This window comes from Triturus cristatus, chromosome 9 (genome assembly GCF_964204655.1).
Source record: "Triturus cristatus chromosome 9, aTriCri1.1, whole genome shotgun sequence".
In the NCBI taxonomy this organism is placed as follows: domain Eukaryota; kingdom Metazoa; phylum Chordata; class Amphibia; order Caudata; family Salamandridae; genus Triturus; species Triturus cristatus.
This window is the reverse complement of record NC_140592.1, coordinates 1293849122-1293874195: the sequence shown is the minus strand read 5'-3', so window position 1 is coordinate 1293874195 and position 25074 is coordinate 1293849122. Positions and strand designations below refer to the sequence as shown.

The 25074-nt window shown below is 45.6% G+C and overlaps 1 protein-coding gene across 1 annotated transcript in view; it reads left to right on the top strand.

The window, feature by feature from the left end:
* Window positions 1–209: 209 nt before the first annotated feature.
* The window catches only part of LOC146799808 (complement C2-like), a 96393-nt gene continuing 71528 nt past the window's right edge, over window positions 210–25074 (top strand). The window contains exon 1 of the mRNA XM_085628109.1: window positions 210–304. Coding sequence (XP_085484235.1) covers window positions 250–304 — 55 coding nt within the window. The 5' untranslated portion in view covers window positions 210–249. The remainder of the gene's footprint in view (window positions 305–25074) is intronic.

The window sequence follows — 25074 nt, the reverse complement described above, 5'->3', positions numbered from 1 at the left end:
CAAAATATTATTTCCCTTCATTTTTGTATCTTTCTTTTTCTTATTCCTTCTCCCTATTCCATTTCCTTCTGTTCTTTTTCCTGCTCTCTCAATCCTTTCATCCCTTCTTCATTGTTCTTTTTATAATCAATGCCTTCTTTTAACCATCATGTATACTGCATTATCCTCCTTGTTTTGCTACAGAGGGATTCCTGCACCAATGGAATTTTGCAATGGGGTCATTTCCAGAAAGACGACATCCAAAAAATAATGCGGCCGAGGTACCTGTGCACTGAGGGAAACAAAGGATATTCCACATGCAAAGGTAAATAAAAGTTACAAAATGAGGCTGAAATGTTATAGAGGGAAATAGCGGCTAACACAAGGAGCTGCTCTTGGACCTTTTCTCCTGTCTCCCTTACTATTGGAGCCCAGCAGCTTGAGGGACAAAGTATCTAGCGACAGAATATCAAAAAGCAAGTTTGCATGGCTTTTCCGTACCTAACTTCAGATGTACGTACCTTGGTGATGTATGTATTTTCAAGATATGTCGAACCTCCAGTAATTTGTGTAGCAATCCACCCAACTCCCCTCTGGTGCTATGCCATAGACTCACTGGTTTATCCTCCATCTCCTGTGAACTTTGGCCCTCAGATACGACCTTGCAGATGTTGCGCACTGAACATAGAGAAAATGCATGTTCAACCATTAAGGTTCGACCTAGGTGCTGTCCGTAAAAGGACTGCCTCTTTGCATGCTGTTGTGCCCACTTCACAGTGGAATGGCTGCACATCCACATCACCTTCTTCTCAGCCCTATCTGTTCCCTTACATGTCAAATATAAATTGCACCAGTTACCTCCTTACTCATGGCTTCCCTTGGGTCTTGTAGTCCCACCCATGTCTTGACTTCCACCAGACTAACTCCTTCAACCTATTGTGAGAAAGTGCCATCTTTCTTGCATGGTATGCCGCCACTTTTTGCCTAATTGCTGATGTGCTTTGACTGAGTGTGCCCTGGGCTCCTGTCAATCAGGTACCCAGGGCTTGTGTTCCTTCCCTAAAACTGCATTGAAGCCTAAACCCAATTGTCATCTCTGGCCACATGTCAGCCCCTGGTAAATGGTACCATGGGTACCCAGGGCACTGTGACCAGAGAAGGCCCCTAAGAGCTGCAGCACTTATTGTGCTACCCTTAGAGGCCCTGTACCCTGACACACACACACTGCCTTTGCAGGCTGAGTGTCTTGGTGCAGGACAAAACAAAGAGTAGACATGGCACACATCCCTGTGTGCCATGCCCACAAACCACTGCCCTGGCATACATCAGTCACCCCTCTTGCTGGGTGCCCTATGCCAGTGGTGAGGGTACAAGTGCACGAGCCCTGTACCCCTACAGTACCCAGGTCCATTCCAACCTGCACCCGGCCGCCCTAGTGCCGCTGAGGGTGCCCCTTTGGTGCTAACTTGGTCCCCAACTTGCCCTGAGCTTAACCCTAGAAGCTTTGCTCCCACAACCCCGTGGCCTGCTTGCCAGCACAGACATTGTGAGAGTTGGAGGAGCACTCCCTTGTTGCAAATTAAACCAATTCTAGAAAATGGTGCTACAGCACTACACTTGCTGTCAAACAAACAAAATATTCTAAGTAAAATTCTATCACAGGCCGTCAATAACAATTGGATCAATGGAGAGACTCAAATGTATCTCAAATCATCTAATCTTTGACGACCTAAATTATATATGATCCCGAAAGTCCACAAGAATATAACTGACCCTCCATTTCGTCCAATTGTTTCAGCACAAGGTTCTATTTTCGATCCTATAGGCAAGTTTTTGGATCACTTTTTACAATAGTTTGTGCAAGGATGGCAGTCTTATATTAAAGATACCACTCACTTTTTAAGCCGACTAAATATCATTACTTTGGACAGAAATGAAGAACTGCTTCTCTGCACCATTGACGTAGCTGCACTCTATACATCTATACCACATGCAGCTGGTATGGAAGCCGTTGAATGGGCTTTATTACAAATGGATGATATTCAAACTGAAAAACTATTGATTCTACAACTGCTAAAGTTCTGTTTATATCATAGCCATTTCGAATGGCAAGATCAGTTCTTTGCCCAATTGACTGGCACTTCAATGGGCTTTTCTGGAGCCCCGGCATATGCCAACATTTTCATGGCTCAATTTGAGCAGGATCACATCTTTTCGAACCCACAATGGTGGAGCAAGATCAAATTATATTGCCGTTATATTGACGACATTTTTATAGTTTGGACAGCGAGTAGAGTGGAATTTAGAGTCAATGATTACTATTTTGAACACAATCACCACACGGATTCAGTTTACATCGAGTATTGCCTTGGATAAAATACACTTTTTGGATGTTCTAATAAGTTAAACCAGATCAACCATACATTTTGATACCCAAGTGTATAGTAAACCAACCAACAGAAACAACGCTTTAGCTTTCACGAGTTTTCATCCTAAAACTCTTATTAAAAACTTGCCATATTCACAATTCATCAGAATTAGACGCATATGTTCTAATAATGACGTGAGTAACCAAAAGCTGTTGGAGTACAAGGAGAGACATGCTTTCCGAGGGTATGCACAAGACATCTTAGAAAATTGTCTCAATCGTGCTCAAGCCCATAAAGGTGAGGTGTTACTAACACCATCAGTTAAAATTCAGCAAAACAGGCTTGCATTCATCTCTAAATTGTCTACCGTATCAACATCAGTTAAGAAGATCATTAATCAGCGATGGGAATTATTAGAACAGGAGCAAGATTTTCATGACATCTTAAAAAATAAACCCATTTTTGCTTACACTCGAGGTAAAAACTGAAGAACCATACTGGCATCTCCCAAACCACAAGCAAACCAGTCCACGGGCCGGGGCACCATTAAGTGTAACAACTGTATACACTGCAGCAATGTAATCACCAGCAACTTCTTCACCCATCCATTAACAGGCAAACATATACAGTGTACCATACAAGTGACTGTAATACCAACAATGTGATCTACTGTATCAAATGCCCATGCGGCAAAGCATATATTGGCAAGACTGAACATAAATAAAAAATCCGGATAACTGAACATAAGAGCAAAATTCGAACAAAAAGCACAACATCCAGTTTAGCTCTACATTGGGATGAGACTAAGCATAATATATCTCAGCTTAGATTCCAAATTGTCGAAAGGGTAACACCACGTCCAGGAATGGATATCACTAAACAATTACTTTGCAGAGAAGTATTTTGGATAAAGCGCTTAGGTACAATGATACCATCAGGTCTCAATGACCGCTTGGACATGAACTGCTTCTTATAAATTCACCAACCAGTGATAGACACCCACATCTGATTAGCCTTTATAGACCAGGACAGCACCAACTTGGTTGATATGTACATAACCCACAGGGACGGGGAATGAACGTCTTTTCACATTGTGTTTTGACATGGTGATGGGTTGCACTTAATGTTAGGTTTGTTTTGCACAGAGCAATTATGCTTCTGCGTAGTCACATTTATTTATGTCTGTCGTGTTAACTTTGTGCGCCAATAATCAGGTAACTTTGACATGTTAATGCTAGCGGCTATATGCTGTCATAGGCCATTGGCACTATTTTGTGCATGTTTTTATTTCATTTTATTTTAATTGATCTGTAGTTCATTCTGCACAGATCTCTTTTACATTAGAAACCATTGCCTTATATATTGTCTGCCAATGAAGAGAGCGTTTTTTCATTGAGGTTTTGTCTAATTGGCACGTTGTGCACTATTCCCGTCACGATTTATAACTATTTGTTCTTAATTTTTTCATTCCGGGACTTTTTTCGCTTTTTGTGCAGTGAATACATTTGTCAAGATGGTGTAGATCGTGGGAATACGTCAGTCCTCTTTCTATGTTTCTTTCCGCAAATTTTTTTTAAACATGCTCGCCGTTTCGGGCGGCACACACTTCAGAACGGAAATCACCTAGATGAGCACACAAGCAGTTCAGACGGTAATAGAGTTCATCATTTATCTACAGAAAACATATCACGGTTAGATCGCACGCATGAGCAAACGGTATTTTTAGTCTTGCTAATATAGTTGACGGATATATTTTTTTCTCTCTAGATCCCACATTTCGTGGAACTTATACATGCTTTTTGTGAAACCGTCGATAGTAAGTAGGCAATTACATACCCTCTCTTGCACTTAGTACGTATCAAGTTCAGGTCTGGTATGGCATATGCTCACAGATTTCCATTGTTACAGGAAAGGTCACGCTCGGATAACGCTTTACTGATTAACATTTGGCATTACGATTGGGGTAAGCGCATTCAATGCTTTACAGCATACATCTCTAAGGGGTTTGACAATCATGCCACTCATCTTTCCTAACATGTTTTCAGCGTATAGTTGTCCGCAACGAGGCTAAACACCACTACAATGTTTTTTTACACCTTTATCAGGTCGTTACCATCGGGCACACGTTTTTGAGCACGATTATTTTCTGTCGTCAGCACTTGGGTCTTATCACTGCGAATCTTGCGTTAGTGTGCACTAACTATTGGAGTTAAACAATGTGAGGTATTGAAGATCCAGAAATGAAATAGAAACAAGATGATCTGTATGCAGGTTCTTTAATGTAGAGAGCATCCAAGAGACCCCATCCTTCAACATCCAAGAATAACTGACACAGCGTTCAAGGAGTAACATTCTCCCTCAAGTACATTCCATATTAGAATATACCAACACAGTATGACATAGCCAAGTGACATAAGCCCACTCTAGAACATCACATCATCTCCCTCTTACAACCTAGAACACTACATCACCTCCCTCTTTTCCAAAACATCAAACCCAAAACAAAAATAAAAACATAAGAATAAAATGCACTGTGACAGACAATAAGCCTTAATCTTGAAATCTTTGAGGAATTCTCCTCAACCTGATAGGTCTCGACGATTCAGGTTGAGAAGAAATGGAGGGAACAGGTACAGCTTGAGACCCATCACCCTCTACACATTTGGAAGGACATTTTGCAACCCTGTTAAGATTCCAAACTCTATGATCTTGAGTTCTGACGGCATTACCTAGAAGTCTTATTACTTTAATCGGTTGACCAAATTTTGACTTCCCGAACCTCCTTTCAGGTAGCTTTACCCTGACCCAATCACCCACCTGAATAACCGTTTTCTTAACACCCTTCTTATTGTCATACAACTCCTTTCTCTTAACCATTTTATCCATTTCACGATCCCTCCAACCTTCAGTTTTGTCAATAGCACCACCCAGTTCCAACCGTCTTGAAGTTACCCAAAGAGGATTCACCTGCGTGCTGGGGACCCTTCCTCTAAACAAAGTAAAAGGGGAAACACCAGTAGAGGAATGAGGTGTGACTCTATACTCATAAACCTTTTTAACAACAGCTTCCTCCCAGTCATACTCAGACACTAATGCCAGCTGCATGGTTTCCTTGAGCACCCTCACAAACCTCTCAACCACACCGTTACACTCAGGGTGATACAATGCAGCCCTTTTATGTGTAATCCCTCTTTCACAGAAAAATTCCTCCACCATGCGGGACACAAACTGCACTCCATTGTCTGTTAGCACAGATGCTGGCAAGCCTTCACCAGCAAAAAGATCATCAAGAAAGTTGATGACAGCAGCAGAATCAACACTGTTTACAATTTTGATGACTGGCCACCTGGAAAACATGCCAAACAGACCAAAACATACTGATCTCGAGACTTCACCTTAACCGGTCCAAGAATGTCTACAGCTATGTCCGTCCAAGGACCATTTGCTTGCTTTCTGATAACCATGGGTTGAGTCCTGCATTTAAGAACCTTGTCACTACCCGCACACTGAGGACACGAGCGCACCAATCTTTCAATCATAGTGTCCATTGCAGGCCACCAATAAGCTTCCCTCAGTCTTTCTTTCGTCTTTGCAATGCCCATGTGACTGGAGTGAGCATTCTCAACCAACTTTTGGCGTACTGCACTAGGAACAACCAGTCTACTTCCTCTAAAGAGAAGCCCATTAGAAAAAGACAACTCGTCTCTAACATTCCAAAAACCCTTAATCTCCTCATCACACACATGCTTCTCACACCACCCATCACGAACAAAACAAACAACACACTGAAGAACAGCATCACCTCTCATCACAGCATTCCATTCATCCTCAGTAACCACCCCCTGGGTGACCAGACACACACTCCATTCTCCATCAGAACCTTCACCCAGAAAATAATCTTCCTCATCATCACCTTCATCCGAAACAGTGGTCCCACCAAGTCTTGACAAACAGTCAGCAAGAATATTGTTAGCACCAGGCAAATACTGGACAACAAATTCAAAATCTTGCAATGCAACGACCCATCTCCTTATCCTATGTGACACACGGTCAATCCCTTTTTTTCCGAAAACTTCCTTCAACGGTTTGTGGTCTGAGACTACAACAAACCCTTTACCCCACAAAATTTTTCTCAGTTTACGAATCGCCCAGTACACGGCTAGAGCCTCTTTCTCAACCACCGAGTAATTGCACTCAGCCCCTCTGAGAGGCCTTGATATAAACAGAATGGTATTGTCCCCTACATCACCGGACTGTAGTAACACAGCACCCAGTCCTTTGGAGCTGGCATCAGTCATAACGTATGAATCTTTAGTTGGATCAAAACTGGAAAGATTAGGAGCTTTTTTCAGACAATCCTTAATCAAGTCAAACTCAGAACTACAAGATTCATCCCACTTGAATTCACAACCTTTCTTTAGTAATGCCCTGATCTTTTCTGTATTTTGAGCAAATCCTGGAACAAACTTATTATAGAACTCTGCCATCCCTAAAAACTTTGTGAGTTCATCTCTACTTGCAGGATAATTCAACTTACAAATGGCCTCTACCAAAGACGGTTTTGGCTTAATCCCTGAGCCAGAAATCATATGGCCCAGGTACTCAATCTGCTTCACATCAAATTTGCACTTATCCAACCTGAGAGTGAGACCAGAATCCTCCAACCTAGAGAGAACTTGATTTACCCTTTCATTGTGTTCTCCCAAACTGGACCCGTACACAAGGATGTCATCTTGATAGATTTTGACCCCACTAACACCCCGTAAAGCATTTTCCATCACCCTTTGAAATACCGATGCAGCCGATATTAAGCCAAAGGGCATTCTAAGAAATTTGAAAGTGCCAAACGGCGTGATAAAAGCCGTCAAATCTTGGCACGAGGGATGGAGTCTGACCTGATGGTAGGCCGAAGATAAATCTAGTGTAGAAAAGTGTGTGGCTTCACCTAACGAGGACAACATTTCGGTGATGTTCGGAAGAGGGTAATGATCTACAACTACCGCTTTATTCAGTTCTCTCAAATCAATACATAACCTGGCCTCTCCGTTAGCCTTTTGGGCCATAACTACCGGAGAAACCCACTCTGTGGCTTCAATTTCTTGAATGACCTCACTATCCAGCAATTTTTTTAATTCCTCTTTCATTTTGTCTCTTACCAATAAAGGAACATTCCTGACCTTAGCCACCACGGGAATAGAATCTTTTTTTAGTTTAATCAGGTGTACGTACTTTTTAAGACACCCTAGTTTCTTTTCGAACACTTTAGGGAACTTACTTATCCATACACTGTTATCAGAGATGGAAGCAACAGTGGATAGATCCCTCAAACACACCGAAGGAGATTCATTGGGATCTAAAAAAAACCCAAGATCGCGTTGGTGTGACCAACTGATTAACGAGTCCCCTTTCATTGAGACATAAATCTTCCCAGCCGTGATCCTCCCTTTGTAATCTATTGTTCCCATAAAATATCCCAACAGGCTTATGACCTGACCACCATAACCTCGAGGAATAATGTCAGGCTTAAATAGCTTCACTTTGGTGATTAAGTATTTTTCATAGAAAATTTTTGGTACTAAAGTGATCTTGGCCCCGGAATCAAACAACATATCCACCTGATTGTCATTAACCAAAACCTTCTCTATAGGACCATCTGCTGACTGACTGCAAATTTGTGATACAATCAGATCGCCCTCATCTTGCTCATAGATATCTACCTCATTCACCTTTTTTGTATTCTTGCTAGACCTACAACACTTAGAAAAATGCCCTTTTCTTTTACAAATAGAACATGTTGTTTTCCACCCAGGACAGTCTTTAAAGTTAGCTACATGTCCTGCATTTCCACACCTAAAGCACTTTACTGAGAATTTAGGATTCCAGTTCTGACGTAAGATCTTAGAGGAACTTGATCCAGATTGTACCGATGACTTAACCAAATTATCAGAATTCTCATTAGGTTTTGTATTGACCTCTTTGACATCCGTGTCAGCACTTTTGTCAGTGACCGACCCCTTTTTTATGGCTTCAGAACAAGCTTTAGAGTGTTCGTGCATTTTCAATGTAGTGATAACTTCTTCCAACGGTGGATTATCTTTCTGCCAAAGTGCATCTTTCGCCTTCTCAATCGAAGAACCCAACATGAGTTGATCTCTAAGTCTTTCCTCCAAGCTACCAGCGAACGAGCAAGTGGAAGCTAGTTTGCGCAACGATGTAACATATTGTTCCACAGTTTCATCATGCCTTTGAACCCTCTTACCAAAATGATATCTTTCTAAAATCATGCTCATTTTTGGTAGATAATGTAAATCCATTTTCTTAATGCAGATTTCATACTCATTGAGGGAGTCTCCATCAGGTAGGTCTGGAAGGTGTTCAAAAACATCCTGGCCCTCAGAGCCCAGGCAATGTAGAAAGAGAGCTGACTTCCTCTCTGCACTCAGAGACGTGCCACAAACCCTGGCGTAATTTGCAAAAACCTTTTTCCATTTAATCCAAGGAATGGTTGGATCACCAGGAGAAGATAAAAAGAAAGGAGGAGCAGTAACATTTTGCATGACTGCAAGCAGAAATAACAAGGAGGAAATAACCCAAGGAAAGATAAAATAAAATATTAGGGCAACCCAACCTCTCTTTTATACACAACTAAAAAGTCGTGTTTGTAAGCCTAAGAGTACATATACCTATACTGCCGTAAAAACAATAAAGCTGTGCAGATCAGCGTTGATAAAGCAATTGAAAAAGAACAACCATGCTGTGGAGATTAGCGTAGGCCAATAAATGTCACGAAACAGTTTAACATATAAGAAACGATCTGCAGTGAAAAACAGTAAAGCTGTGCAGATCAGCGTTGTCAAAGTAACTGAATCGCTTGATTAGCGTAGATCAATAAATGTCACGAAACAGTTTTAAAACATAAGAAACGATCTGCAGTGAAAACAGTAAAGCTGTGCAGATCAGCGTTGTCAAAGTAACTGAATCGCTCCACAATACCTTAGCAGTTCTTGGACGATCCACAAGCCACCTCTTTTATTTAAGAAAGCCTCCTCGCACTCAGGACGCAGTAAAACCAACCTTGTGCCTAACGCTGAAGAGTTGCCAGGCAACGCAGCGGAGACTGCGCAGTAGGTGTCTTTTCTCTGAGAGAGTTTCCGCTCGTTGACGTAGAGCGTACGGAAACGTGAGCAACTCGTTGCGAGGCAACAGACTGGGCCCAAAACACGGTAGGTTGCTAGGCAACCCCTCGAAGACTGCAAATGCCCTGCGCTTATTCCCGAAAACTTGAAAAATTGGATATGAGGCGTCGGGACAGCCAGGCCTCCACCAGCCAGCGGGCCAGATCTGCGAGGAAACGCAGTGAAGCGGTGAAGAGCCACACTTTCCAACGGAGATCCGGTAAATGTCAGACGCTTTCCAACGGAGATCAGGGAAATGCCAGACGCCTTCAAAAGATCGTGGAAATACAGCGGCAATATAATAGATAGCGGCGGAGCAAGGATGTGAGCACTGAGCCTGAACTAGAGGCACAATAGGAAAGCCTGAGATCCGAAGAGAAGAGGATGACGATTATCGGTGAGTTGGGGTCTCTTGTCGATTTCCACTCGTCGCCAAAATGAAGTATTGAAGATCCAGAAATGAAATAGAAACAAGATGATCTGTATGCAGGTTCTTTAATGTAGAGAGCATCCAAGAGACCCCATCCTTCAACATCCAAGAATAACTGACACAGCGTTCAAGGAGTAACATTCTCCCTCAAGTACATTCCATATTAGAATATACCAACACAGTATGACATAGCCAAGTGACATAAGCCCACTCTAGAACATCACATCATCTCCCTCTTACAACCTAGAACACTACACAATGTTATCCTTTGGGTGTTGCATGTAGATTTAGGGTAAATTGGAAGGATTCATCTAACAGTAAACCAACGCAGTTGCACTTGAGCTCACAGAGGTTTCAACACCATTGTGCATGAAAGTAATATGCACTGTAACATTGAGGCAAGTTGGGAATTGTGGCCTCGCCTGTATATTGTACATTGTAACATATTGATATGAGTATAATAGGTTGTTTTTTGTTATAGGTTGGCCCCTGACAAAGGGACTTCTTTGTCCCGAAATGCATCGGGCATTCATGAACAAAACTCTGCTTTGTGTTATGGAATTGAATGATGTATAGCTGTCATGTTGTAATTACCATTGTATATACATTTACATACATTTGTCGAAATTTGTACAGATTGTATGTTTGATCATGCATCTTTATTATGATTTAATGATTGATATATAAATTGGAAATTCAGTCAATACAATGGTTTAATGTATTTTATATTTTGATTATTTGTCTCGTAAGAGACTAGGGTATTGGCACCCAGTGAACTGTGCACGGCACTATCAAGTTTATGTACTTGTAAAAGTTTCTGCTTGCCAGCACAGCCACATAACCGGAGTCCCCCTATCCTCCATAGGATAACATTGGGCCTCAACACTCTGCACCCGGCCGCCCTAGTGCCACTGGGGGTGCAACAACAGTGCATCACTGACCCTGGGAGACCCCTGAGTCTAACCCCAGAACCCTAACTCAAAAGACCGATTACCTACCTGGAAACCGATAACCTATTTTTCCTCCTAGAATAACATTGACACTTTTTCTCCCAAAAAGTTTCCAAGTGTCGACTTTTAAAAATTACAAACATTCTTAAAAAATCAGCCGAATAGCCAAAACACATTTTCTCAACTGTTTTCAGGAAATGTCCCAGTGCTGAATCCAGGTATCCAGCATTGAGTAAGAAAAAGTATCGTTAACATAACTTACCTGCTAAGTGAATTTCCTCCCATAGGATAACATTGGTGATTCTATGTGAAAAACTTTCTGTGTCAACTTTTGAAATGCAATAATATTCTTTAAAAATCGTACCTCTAACTAAAACGCATTTCCTCAACTGTTTTCAGGAAATGTCCCAGGTCTGAATCTAAGATCCAGCCCTGTGTTAGTAAAAGTAATCTGACAAGTAATTAACTGCATTTTACTTATAAAGCCCATTCATTGGAATGTACTATACCTGCAATGTGTTGCAAACTGCTTACTTAAACTGTAACCAAAATCAGTACAAGTTATACTGCAACTTTGAACTGCGTTCATACAAGTAATTTGCTACTGCAAAGTATTTATATGCTTACCTGTACCAGGCTTGCTTGGTTCTAGAAATAAAACAACAGTATAGTTGTTATGCAAAACATTTGGCCTAGAGTTCAGTTCTTATTTATTTATTTATTTATTTATGTGTTTTATAGAGCGCGAACTTGACCCGTTAGGGTATCAGAGCTCTTTACAGGAGAGCAAAGCAATATATAGACAGACTTATCATCAACCAATAGTAGCTCAAGTAGTGAGGGGTAGTGGAGCCGGATACATAAGGGAAAGAAGAGCACATATTTACAGTTTACATAATCAGTTACTCAAGACGAGATACCATATTTACAGATTACGTTTACAATTATTCAAGCCAGGCCCCAAGTTTCTGATGGGGTGACAAGGTAGTCCGAGGGAGGTAGTGGATGGCCATAGGTCGGGCCATAGTGGTGGTTGAGGCAATAATTAGCAGAGAAATTTGCCCATAAGGAAGGTTTTGGCATCCTTTTTGAAGCGAGTCAGAGAGGGGATTCTTCTGATGTCGGGTGGGAGAGAATTCCATATTCATGGAGCACCCCCTGAGAAAGCCCGATTGTAAGGTTTTTTTTTCCGAAAGCGTGCAGGTTGGCGCAAGAGGTCTCTGGAAGATCGTGAGTTTCTGATTCCTCTGGAGATCACAAGTTTCTGAGACAGATAAGCAGGGGAGTTAAAGCTTTGTGCGTAATGCATGCTAGTTTGAGTTGTATTCTTGCCTCTAGGGGAAGCCAGTTGAGAACTTTCAGTTGTGGGGAAATATGATTGTATTTCCTTGTGCCGGTAAGTAGTCCTGCGGCCGCATTGAGGCAGGCTTTGAGAGGTGCCAGGGAGATCTTAGGTAAACCCGGGAGGGTTGAGCAGCCGTATTCCAGTCTAGAGATGACGATTGCTTGAGCTGCCATTTTGAGGTCGGGAGCATCAAGGAAGGGTTTCAATTTCCTACGGTATCTCAGGTGGAATCTGGCTGTTTTGGTCATCGAATTGATGTGGTCCCGCATGTTCAGGTTGCTGTGTTCACAATGGTCAATGGGCAATTTAAGGCTGTGATAGCCTTAATCCATGATTGTATCTCGAGGTTGGTGTTGGGAGGGGAGATCAGGAGAAATTCTGTTTTCTTTGCATTAAGTTTAAGTTGATTGGATATGAGCCATTGGACAGTGAGTTTCAGGGCTTCATTCAGGGAGAGAATCTCTTTGAGAGAAGAGGTTTTGATGTAGATGTGGGTGTCATCTGCGTACATATGATAGGAGATGTTAGCTGCGCGTAATACTTCTGTAAGTGGTTCTAGGTAAAGGTTGAAAAGGGTGGGGGACAGGGTTGATCCTTGAGGGACTCCAACTGTGACAGGGGATGGTGATGAAAGGTTGCCGTTGATTAGGAATCTCTGTGACCGGTTGTGGAGGAAGGACCTAAACCAGTCTAGGACAGAGCCATCCAATCCCATCCTGAGTTTGAGGCGTTCGAGTAATTTTTCATGGTTGACCGTGTCGAAGGCCGATGATAGGTCCAGGAGAATTAGGAGACAAGTTTTGCCTTGGTCGAGGGCTTGGATGGCATCATCCACGATATGGAGAATGGTGATTTCAGTGCTATGCTCTGGTCTAAATCCGGATTGGAAGTCATCAAGCAGGTGGAAGTTGTTGATGTGGTGGCTTAGTTGCTGTTGCACACATTTCTCCAGCACTTTAGCTAAGAGTGGTATGTTGGAGATGGGTCTGAAGTTGTCGGGGGAGGCTGGATCCAGCGACAGCTTTTTCAAAATGGGGAGGACTTGGCTGGCTTTTAGAAAGTCAGGCATCGTTCCCTGTTGGAGGGAGGCGTTGATTATTGTAGTCCAGCTGGGAATAATGGATTGGGCGACATCCTCAGGAATGTGTGAATTCATTTGCTGACTGAGTGTGTACATTAAATGCTCAACACTGTCTTCTGATACAGCCTTACTGCTCGACCAAGCTACCACTTTAGAGAGTAAGGTTCTATCTAACGTTAACCTCTGCCAAACCTCTGGAGACCCTTGGACTCTATACACACTGTACCTCACTTTGGTGCAGTATATATGGAGCCAGTTTCTTACACCTATCATCCCCCTTTCTAAGCTGTGCCCCTCCATCGCAACCTCAGTCCTAAAGAAATGCCTCTGGGAATACTCACGTGGCATCCCTCCAGCTCACAAACATTTCCACAGCACTTGCATGCCTGTTATTCTGCCACCATCTTTCTCCCTGAATGCCCTGCCTGGCACTGTACCTCTCTCTTGTAAATAGTTACCATATTCCACCACTGGGCATATATACTCCTTGTCCATCCTTCCCACCATGACCTGCTCTCCTTTCCCCTCTGGTCCGTCTTGCTGATGCTCACACTTATCCAGTCTCCCTTTTCCTAGAACCAAATCAAATCAAGTCAAAATACTCTTTATTTCAGGTTTTTTGGCTTATCGCAGGCCCAGGTTGAAATGGCTGGTTCCTATCTGTAGGAGCTTGGGTATCGGAAACCAGGAGGCTAAGGCTTAGATCTTATGCTACCCCCAATGGCAGGCAAGACGAATGCCTTGACAAGGGTGTTTCAGCCTGGACTTGCCCCAACAGGACCAGTCCTTCCTTTTAGTTTGAAATCTTTTTTATTGAACCATGAACAAGCATGATGCAGCAAGAAATAAGGATAACCCCAGAATAAACCTCCCTCCCTCCTCCCTTCCCCCTCCCACACTGCCCCCTCCCACCTCCTCCCCCAAGGGAATAGCTAGACAACAAAAGATAGGGGGAAAAGCAAACCCCTCATTCCATTGAACAGGACCATACTGCTTAACTCGCGCTTTGATGCAGTTCGGGAAGGAGTACAATTCTTTAATATCTAGGGCAGAACAATTCACGAAATTCAGTGCACAACAATGTAATAAATGGCTGCCAAATTTCAGCAAAGGAGGCCCCATTCCCCTGGAGCGTGGTAGAGATGCGTTCCATGCGAAGAACAAACCACAGACGATGCAACCATCCCTGCAAGGTTGTTATCCTATCCATGCCTCAATGTGAGAGAATGTTCGGTAGTGCGGCCCCTAAGGCTATGCCTAATTTTTTACCTTTGCGGGATTTTAGGGGAAAGGTAAGTCTGTCAGACACTCCTAAGACCACATAGGCAGGGAAGCGTAAGAGCGTAGTGTCAAAGTGTTCATCTATCTCGTCCAGCACTTGCATCCAGTAGGAGGCAAGGATCGGGCATTACCATAGCAGATGTAGGAGCGTGTCTTCAGCGTCACAGCCCCTCAAGCAAGTAGAGGAGCGATCTGTGTCATATTTATGGAGTCGGGAGGGGGTGAGATACCAATATATCATGATCTTAGTAGCTGTCTCTAAGCTAGATGTATTGGGTGCTGCGTGTCGGGCTCTATAGCAAACGTCTGACCATTCTTTAGGTGTCAAGATCCGGCCCAGCTCAGCCTCCCACCATTTTTGGCCCGGGGTTTTAACTGCGAGTTCCGGGGGACGCAGGATGTGATAGAGTTCTGTGATGAGTCGTTTTGTAGAATGTTTCGAAAGTAGCGAGCGCTCATACTGAGCGAGGGGCCTCTCCGCGATGGGGCGAGTTTGGGGATGCATAGTCCAGTGTCATATTTGGAAGTAGTGAAAGCGTCCAGATTCGGGTATGTCATAGTAAGTTTTAAAGTCCTCAAAGTGTCGAGGGCCCTCCGTGTCAAAGAAGCACCCCAATGACCTGTGTCCTAATAGGTCCCAGTGACTAAAAGCGTTCCAATCAAGACCTGGGGAGAAGTCCGGATTTTCGGTGATAGGGGTGGGGGTAAAGGGCGATGGGGAAAGTTGTCAGGCCATTGCGGGTAGCGGTAGCATCTCAGGTGTTTAGCGTGATGCGAGCCCCCGGGGAACCATACAACCCGATTAGCCTGCAAGCCTTGCGGCGAAAGGGAACCTTACAGACAGCCTTTTCGCTAGTGCACACACCATGAAGAGCCAGCTCTTCTCCGATTCAGGCTGAGCCCATTCTAAAAGAGAGTATCTAGGTAGCTTTATAGTAGCGATCTAGATCGGGGATCCCCAATTCCCCCTCAAAAGCTCATAGCCCTGATAATTTGCGGTCTCTTATCCGCCCAGACATAGTTGATAAACTCAGATTGTAGTTGTTTTAGAATCCCCCGAGGTGGCTCGATCGGTAGGGTCTGGAAAAGGTATAGGACTTTTGGAGAGTATGTTAAGTGCCGCAACTCTACCCAGCCATGAGAGATTAAAGGGCCGCCAGCGGCTGAGCTCCTGCCTGGTCTGGTGGAGCAACCGAGAGTAGTTCAGAGATGTGGTCTCGGCAATAGAGGAAGACAGGGTGATACCCAAGTAGGGCTTTTGATCCCATGGAATAGGGCATGCATGGGTAAGAACCAAAGTGGTGGCCTGTGACAGGGAGAAGCCCAGTGCTGGGGACTTGGTAACATTAAATCTGGATCCAGAGGCAACTGGAAACTTCTCCACTTCAGTCAAGAATGCCGGAACTGAGGTATGTGGGGACTCCAGCATGGCGACAACATCATCAGCATAAAGGCTGATAGTATGGCGCTCTCCCCCGAAAAGAATCCCCTGGATCCGTGGATTGTCCCGAACCCGTTGGGCGAACGGCTCCATGTAAAGGGCAAATAACAATGGGGAGAGCGGCCAGCCCTGGCGCGTACCCTGGAGATAGGACAGGGGTCAGAGGTAAAGCCATTTACCCCGACAGTGGCCGAAGGGCGACGATAGCTGCTAAAAACCCACTGTCGGAAGCGACGCCGGAGACCAAACCTCTCCAGGACAGTCTCTAGGAAGGGCCAGTGGACTCTTTCAAATGCCTTCTCGGCTTTTATGGATAGGAATACCCGCTCCTCCTGCTGCCGGTGGGACTTATCCAACAGGTGCAACACCGCCTAGTATTATCGCTGCACTGTCTAGTCGCCACAAATCCAGCCTGATCCGGGTCTATCAATCCCGGCATCAGAGGTCCCAACCAGGCCGCAAGGATACCCGTAAAAATCTTGAGTCTATATTCAAAAGAGATATCGGCCTAAAGGAGGCCCAGAGTCTGTTGTCTTTGCTGGATTTAGGTAGTACTGCCACTGACACTAAGAACATTGTGTGTGGTAGCTCCATAGCGTCATCTATGGCATTAAAGAGTCATGTCAGTATCGGGGCTATGAGGGAGCAAAATGTTTTATGGAGAAGGGTGGTGAATCTGTCCGGGCCGGAGTATTTAAGCTGTTTAAGTCGGGCTATGGCTGAGATGAAATCCTCCATTCTAATGGGACTGTCTAGGGTCGCTTCCTGATCCGTAGTGACCTTAGAATGAGTTATACCCTGACAATACTAGGAGGGATTCTGTTCAGGCAGGGACTGTGCAGTCTACAGATTTGCATAAAAGTCTCGAAACGTGTTTTCTACCGCCTCGCCGCGCGTCTACTCGACGCCTGTGTCAGTCACGATGAGTGGGACTGTTGCAGCCTGTCTCTGCGCGCGCAATTTATGGGCCAGTATCCGTCCATATGTGTCCCCCGACATAAAATGTGTGCTTCAAGCGGAGCGCTGCGTGTTCTGCCCTATCGAGATCAAGGCTAGCTAACTGCGCCCTAGCCGCTTTCAGCTTCCTCCATATGCGGGGTGCCCCACGTCCGTTTGTGAATCCCTTCCAATTCGAGCACTTGTGTGGAGAGCTCATCTCTCTTCTCTTTACGTGCCCTGTTATCAGAGGCTGACGTCGCTATGAAGTCATCCGTAGCTACCAATTTGAGGGTTTCCCAGAGGGAGACGATGGAGGTGTCTGGTGAATCATTTATAGCTAAGAAGTCCTCCAGTGTTTTTGTGAGCCGTGTAACTATGTCAGGGCGATGGAGGAGTGAGTCCCTAAGTTTCCAGGAATATGACGGTCTGAGAGGGGGGGGAAACTGCAGCGTCGCTGTGAGGGCCGCATGGTCTGAGAGTGCCTGTGGTGCGATTGTCGAGTCCTGGGTGAACGGGAGGAGAGAGTGCGTCACTAGGAAATAATCGAGTCATGGTTAAAATCCCCTTGGCATGAGAGTAAAAAGTATAATCGGAGGAGCGAGGGTGAAGGTGCCGCCACAGGTCTACCAGACCCAGATACTGTAACCACTGATGTTGTGTGTCGGAGAGAGCTCCTGTCTGTCCCTGCCTTTGTGCAGAGTGATCAAGCTGCCCATTGAACACTATAATCAGGTCCCCCCCTATAAGGACTTGGCGATCGGATATAGAAGTCAAGTTTCCTATTGCCTTGTGCAAGAAAGGCTCCTGCCTTTGGTTGGGGGCGTATATGGTGGCCAGCGTTAGTGTGTGACCTCCTATGGTCACTGTGTGCACTAAAGTCTCCCTTTGATCTCCAATACTATAGCCCCAAGTGTCCCGGGGAATGTGCGCGCAACCAGGATGGCTACTCCGGCTTTCTTAGTAGGGAGGGAGGAGAAGTACTGGTGTGGGAACCCTTTAGAACACATCCTATGAGTATCACTGGCTAGCAGGTGAGTCTCTTATAACAAACAAATATGAGCCCCAGAGTTTTCTAAGTAAGACAGGATGGCTCAGCGCTTAACTGGGCTGTTGAGCCCTTTTACATTAATCGTGAGGAACTTGATCATCTATGTGGTTAGTAAAAAGGGGAGAAAGCTACGTGTTAGGAGTGTGCAAGATCTAATCTAGTCACAGATGCCCTATGTGGGGTGCATTCTGAGTACAATGCCGATGGCATGTATAAGTTGCAACCTCGTGCATGCATTTGGAGAAGCAGTACAAGGGGGAGGAGGTCCCAACAATGAAAAAAAGAAAACCCCATAACAAACGGAACTAAGGAAAAATAAGTGAGTCAAAGTCACTGTCCAGAGTGTCCTGCTCTTGGTAAAGGGAAAGAATGGGATTCGTGGCCAAAAGCTCCCCGCTCCCACCAGAGAAGACCCATGCGAGTCTCATCAGCATCCTCTTCTAGGGAAAAAGTCATACGGGCAGTGCACCAAAGCGTAGTGTAGGTGGCGGAGGTCCTCTCTTACTCCGAAAATGGCCCAGTGAGAGATAACAGCACTTCCTGCCAGTTTTTGGCCATAGTGTTTGGGTCAGGTCGCGACTCCGGGCTCGGGGGCTGGATGGTGGTCTAGCCATGGCTGCTTCGGTGCCTGCGAGGGCGCGAGTTATGGTTAGGTTGGTGCGGAGCGGGTTCAGCAATGCCCAGGAGTTTGTAAGCCACAGAAGTTGAACTAATTTGCCGTAGTTCTCCTTTATAGACGAAAATCAGTCTAAACGGGTGGCCCACAAATATTTTATACCAGCCTCTCGGAGATGGAGCATAATTGGTCGGAAGGACTTGTGTTTGAGAAGCGTAGAGGTGGCCAGGTCCTGGAAAAGCGTAGGTTTCTCTCCTTGAAATGTGAAATCTGGATTTCGTCGAACTTCCCGGAGGATCCTTTCTTTTAGTTGGTAGTCATGAACACAGGTCAGGATGTCTGCTGGAGGAGCAGGTGCCGCTCGTCTCAGGCCCAGCCTGTGAGTGCTGTCCAGCTTGATCTGAAACTCCGGGGGTTCTCTCTAGATAGAGCGGAAAAGGCCCACCATGAGGGCTTCGATATTGTCATCGCCATCTTTGTGCGCCATGCCTCGGATGCGGATGTTGTTTCGACGGGAACTGTTTTCTAAGTCCTCGGTGTGGGCCTGCAGGTCCAGATTCTGCTCCTGCAGCCAGAGGACTTCTTGCTGAAGGTGCTCAATTTCTTCGTCCCGTCCTGGCTTATGGTCTTCCAGGGTATGGACTCGCTCCCCCAAGGAGTCCACATCTCGACGTACGTCTTTTATGTCCGCCTGGAGTTCGCGCTTCATTGCAGCTAGATCATCGCGGAGAGAGGAAAAGAGGGACTCCAGGAATGAGCGGTTGATCGGGGCCTTCATTCACCTCAGGGTCATCCCCGCATCCCGAGCCCGTCTGGCTTTTGGGCTGTTGGGTAGACTTGAGCAACAGGTCCTTTACAGATCGTTCCTTTCGGCCTTTGGGGGCCGCCATGGTGTGCGCACGCTCTGAACCCACTGCACATGTAATGGCAGAGTACATAGGAGTACGTTGCAGAAGGGGACCACAGATAGGTGCCAGGGCAACTTCAGGCTGCAGGGTCACGACTGCACGTCTTTTCACTCAGGCCCATAGGATCCTCCGGGCATCAATAGCGCCACAGGTGCGGGAAAGCAAGCAGGGGCTGGCGCTTGGGGCTTAATCATCATTGCACCTACTTAGTTGCGCTGACTTATCAGCCACAGTACATAGGCAGCTCACCGGTGAGGGCCCCCGTTACCTCCCTCGGCCAGAGACACCCACTTCTGCACAGGACAGCGTGGCTTGATCTGTCCGCTGGGCGACCGGGTCCAGTGTGGTGCCACGATCGGGTCCCGCCGACTGGCACTGGTTATCTTCCAGCTAGGCCACCAGGCAATACCTGGGTCTCTTTCAGGGTAGGAGGAGCTGTGATCAGCGTTGCAGATTCCGGACTGATTGGTGAGCAGGGCGGCACGACCCAACACCCCCACAGCTCGCGCTCACCTTCGCGGTCCTGCAAGCGCCGAGGCTGGAACTAGGGCCCTCCCATAGCAGGCAAAGCGACGTGCATCCTCTCTCCTCCTTCCGCCATCCGCCAGGCAAAACCGCGCTGCTGAGGGTCATCTAGCGGATCCTCAGGCGGCCCCTACACAAGGAGGTGCCGTCAGCAGTGCGCCAGTCGCTGTGTCCCGCATGGGCCACAGGTGCGGGAACTCCTCCCCCAACAGGGCTGCAAAGATGAGGCCTTTGCCCCATGGTGGTGCCGGGACCTCGCGTGAGTGTCACCGCCTGTACCTCCCTTGAAATGCCAGGTAGGATCTGCTGGTATGCTGCTGTACTGGACACCACTTGATTTCACATCACGTCAGCCACCGAAGACTCACAGGGGCCGCTGTATGGCGCCGGCAATCTGCCCGCCCACCCTGAAACGTTGAGGGCTCCTCCATGCGCCCGGCTGCTCGGCGGCACACTCCCTCTGCGACAGTGCGGTTAGCGCTGGAGTGGAAGAGCTGCTGCTTCGGCCTCTCTGTGGAGCGACACTGCGCCGGGTAGATTCTCCACCGGTACTGGCACTCTCCTTCCGCTAAAAGTGATTAGAGGGCCTGGTGGGAGCGGAGAGCTCCGAATATGAGTCCCACCAAGACGCCATCTTGGCCACACAACCCCAGTCCTCCCTTTTAACAAGACCTCATTGATGTCCTGCTCGAGGCATGAGCCAAGCCCTGCACAGGGGCTGCTGTGCACAGGACACTTGCCTGCCACCACTATCCCACATGAGGACCCAGTTATCCTCACCCTGCACCCCACCCAGGAAAGGCTAATAGTCTAGGCCTCCACATCTAAAGTCAACCCTGGTGCATTGCCTATCACACCACCAGTTAGGGAATCCAAAAGGCTGCATCCCTTCAACTTCTTTCAGAAGAAGAAGAAATTCAAAATGCTCACATTAGCTTAGGTTGTGGCTGCGCTAGAGACTGGATGGTGGCGTTGGACGTGCAAGTCACCTATTTTCACATACCCATTCTTACTGCCCACAGGTATCACCTGCGGTTCATGGTATGCCACAAGCACTTTCAGTTTGTTGTGCTTCCCTTTAACCTTACCAACACCCCTTGGGTCTTCACGAAAGTGATGCCATTGATTGCAGCCCATCTGCAAAATTCGGGGGTTCTGGTCTTCCCCTACCTCGGTGATTCTCTGTTGAAGGGGGGCTCCCCCCAGGCACTCAACTCCCACCTCCTGACTATGGGGGATCTCCTGCATTTGCTGGGGTTCACTATTAACATGCTGAAGTCACACCTGACTCCCTCTCCGATACTGCCTTTCATCGGAGCCATTCAGCCTCTTTCCTATATTTTGGTGAGAGTGACTCTGAGGCTGCTGGGCCTCTTGGCCTCCTGCATCCTGCTCGTAACACATGCCCGCTGGCATATGCAAGCTCTACAATGGGGCCTGAAGTCCCTGTGTGCACAGCATATGGGAATCTCTCTGACATGGTCCAGGGAATGGCAAAAGATTTGCTGTGGTGGCTGGCGAACCACGATTGGGTCAGCAGTTTACCACTCTCCCTTCCCCAACCAGCGCTCATAGTAGTGACAGATGCATCAGTCTTGGGTTGGGGTGGCCATTTGGGCGAGGTTGAGATGAGAGGACTCTGATCTCCAGTGGAGTCTCAACTATACATCAGTATGTTGGAGTTGAGAGTGATTCTCCTGGTATTAAAAGCCCTTCTTAATTCCATCAAGGGAAGGCTGGTTCGGGTGTTCACAGACAACATCACCTCCATGTAGTACTTCAACAAGCAGTTAAGAGTGGAGTTGCTGAACCTGTGTCAAGAGGCCCTGCATCTCTTACCATGGCTGGAATGTCATGACATGTTCCTGGTCGTACAACATCTGGCATGCTCTCTGAATGCCAGATTGGACGAATTCAGCTATTGATGCCTTGTGGATCACGAATGGCGTCTCCATACAGAGGTGAGTCACATCTTTTCATCACTGCTAAGAACATGCAATGTTAGCATTTCTGAGTTTCCAAGGCAGCTCTCACTCTAAGATGTATTTCATATCAAGTGGACTTCAGGCCTCATGTGTGCCTTTACACCGATAACACTCTGGCCCAAGGTACCCAAGAAGAGCAGGAATGACGGTGCCCAAGTCATTCTTGTGACTCCAGATTTGGCACAGAAAGTATGATATCCCAAACTCCTGAGCATAAGCATCAGTCCTCCAATCAGGCTGTCCCTTTGGGAGGATCTTCTGTCGCAGCAACTGGGCAGGGTCCTGCAACCAAACATGCACACCCTTCACCAGCACACATGGAGATTGAGCAACGGCAGCTGACTGTCTTTGACCTTCCGCCAGAAGTCTACAAAGTAATTTAGGCAGCCAGGTGACTAAGACTATCTGCTTGCTGTTGGAAACACTTGTGGCTTAGTGTTCTACCAAAAATCTTGATCCCCTCTCTGCACCTTTGTCCAAGGTGTTATTGTTTGTTCTCTCATTACCCGGCAAGGCTTTGCTTTGAGCACAGTTAAAGTGTACCTTTTGGCCATATCGATTTTCTTGTGGTTAACGGATCAGCACTCCCTGGTAAAGTCACATGTTGTGACTTGTTTTGTGAAAGGTCCCCAACGCAAGTTTGTACCAAACCTCTTCATTATGTCCCAATGGGACCTTAATCTAGTTGTGACATTCTTAATGTGCTCACCCTTGGATCCCATGCATAGCTGCTCTTTACGGTTGTTAACTATCAACATTGCCTTATTGATGACCATTACATCGGCCAGGAGGGTTAGCAACCTCCAAGCATTCTCTTTGCATCCCCCATACACCACTTTCTTCCCAGACAAACTGGTCCTCTGGACCGTGCCTCTTTTCTGCTGAAGGTTGTGACACCCTTCCATGTTGGTCAGAGCATCACACTACCGACGACCTTTTTTGTCTTCCCTATCCTACATTCAAGATTTCCTGGTTTGAATCTGTTCGCAGACCCACCTCTTGGGAGGTATTGCTTGGGTATCTATTCTAAGGTAAGGAATCTGTGGCTAGAAGTCTCTATCAGATTAACAAGTTACTTACCTTTGGCAACGCCTTATCTGGTAGAGACTATCTAGCCGCAGATTGCTTACCGGCCCTCTCATCCTCCATGCTCTGCCACCAGGCTCTCTGTCTTTAGACGATCCATTTAGGTAATTAGTGTCTGCACACTGGTTCATCAGCTTTATGACGTGGTCAAGGCTTCTGGCGCAGAAATGTCACAAAAAGAAACTGAAACAAAAAGAAAAACAAATCTGAGCAGGCTGGGGTGGCGCCTATATATGCACCACACTCGTCACATCCGGCTTCGATGACGGCGACGCGGAGCTAATCAACCCCACCTACCAGCGTGCAAAGTTACTGCTCAAGCTTTTCCGGATCCAGTCTGATGCCTGGGCAATATTCTAAAGTAAAGAATCTCTACCAGATAAGGTGTTACCGTTAGTAAGTCAACTGTTAATCAAGGTGCAATACTAAAATGGTGCAACAAAGCCTTTTAGCTTGCAAGAAACTAAGCTTGGACGAGGCATTGGACAGTGCCAAAAGTGTTGAGTATTCTCAAGATTCCAAGCAATTAGAATCACACTATATCCAAGCAGATAAGGTGAACAGGTTTAGGAAAGGACTGCCTACTCACTCTCATTTAAATGCTTACAAAGGGAGTGGTATAAGTTGTTCTGTTTTAAGTCACTGTGTTTTAAATGTGGTTTGAATGCCAGTTTGTTCAATTTCAAGAATTGTTGAGCTGTTGGTCAAGAGTGTTGGGGATGCAATAAAGTTGGTCATTTTGAAAAAGTATGAGGAGGAGGGAAACACAACAGTGTCAGGTGTGTTCAGGGCCATGCTTTGTCTAATGATGTTAATATAGTTGAGGACAGGATCAATGAACTTGACAATTCCATTTAGGTAATGTATGTTGGCTGTGTTGTCAACAATGTCAGAATTGACAGTGATCCATATGTTTATATTTCTATCGATGGATCAGACATACCGTTGTTGCTTGAATCGAGAGCGAAAAATACAATCATAGCCATAGATAAGTATGAATAGAAATGAGCTCACAAAGATTGTAACTTCCGGATGTCATTACCACTACCTTTCAAGGCAGTAAAATTGATCTACTTGGATATTTCTGAGCAAATATGGGGTTCAGGCTAGAAATATTAAAGGTATGGTTTATGTAGCTCAGAAAAGGATTAATATCTTGGGGTGGTAGTATTAAGCAAAATGTTGTGGTGTTTCGAGACAATATACCAGTATTTGCAGAAACACTTGAGAAGCACGATGTTGTCTTGAATAATGTTCTAAATGTATTATTAGATAAACTGTGCCACTCTGAGAAATGACAGTTGCCTAGTTGTGGTCAATGAAGTTTAGTACTTAGGGCCTGTTTTACCTACTGATGGAGTCAACCCCAGGTCCGGTCTTATTTATGGCTTAATAAAAGTTCCACTTCTTTGTGACAAAGAAAAAATGTGTTCTTTTTTAGGAATATGGTAGTTTTACTCAAAATTTATGAAAACTTATGCCAGCCTCACTGAATGTTAGAGAAATGTATGGAAATGCAACACTGATTTTGTATGGTCATGCCAGATATGCCAGTAAAATTCCAGGCTGATCAACCAGAAATGTGTTTCTTATTCTGCTCTACAACCCTATTCTGTAAACTGTAAAACATTTTCACTGAGGATGCCAGTGTGTATGATATGGGGCTGGTTTTGTCTCAACGGGATGGTTTCAAGGAAGTGACAGTTGGGTTTGCGTAAAGACATTTGAAAAAGGTGAGACCAGATAATCGGTGATTGAAAAAGAGATGCTCGCTTGTTGATGAGGTGTGGAGAAAATCAAGCTATATCTTTGGGGTAGAGCATTCTGTCTACGTACTGATCATCGTCCCTTAATTAACATTTTGTCTGATGGAAAATGGTGCATTTTACAGGTGGAAAGAATGTTAAAGCACATTG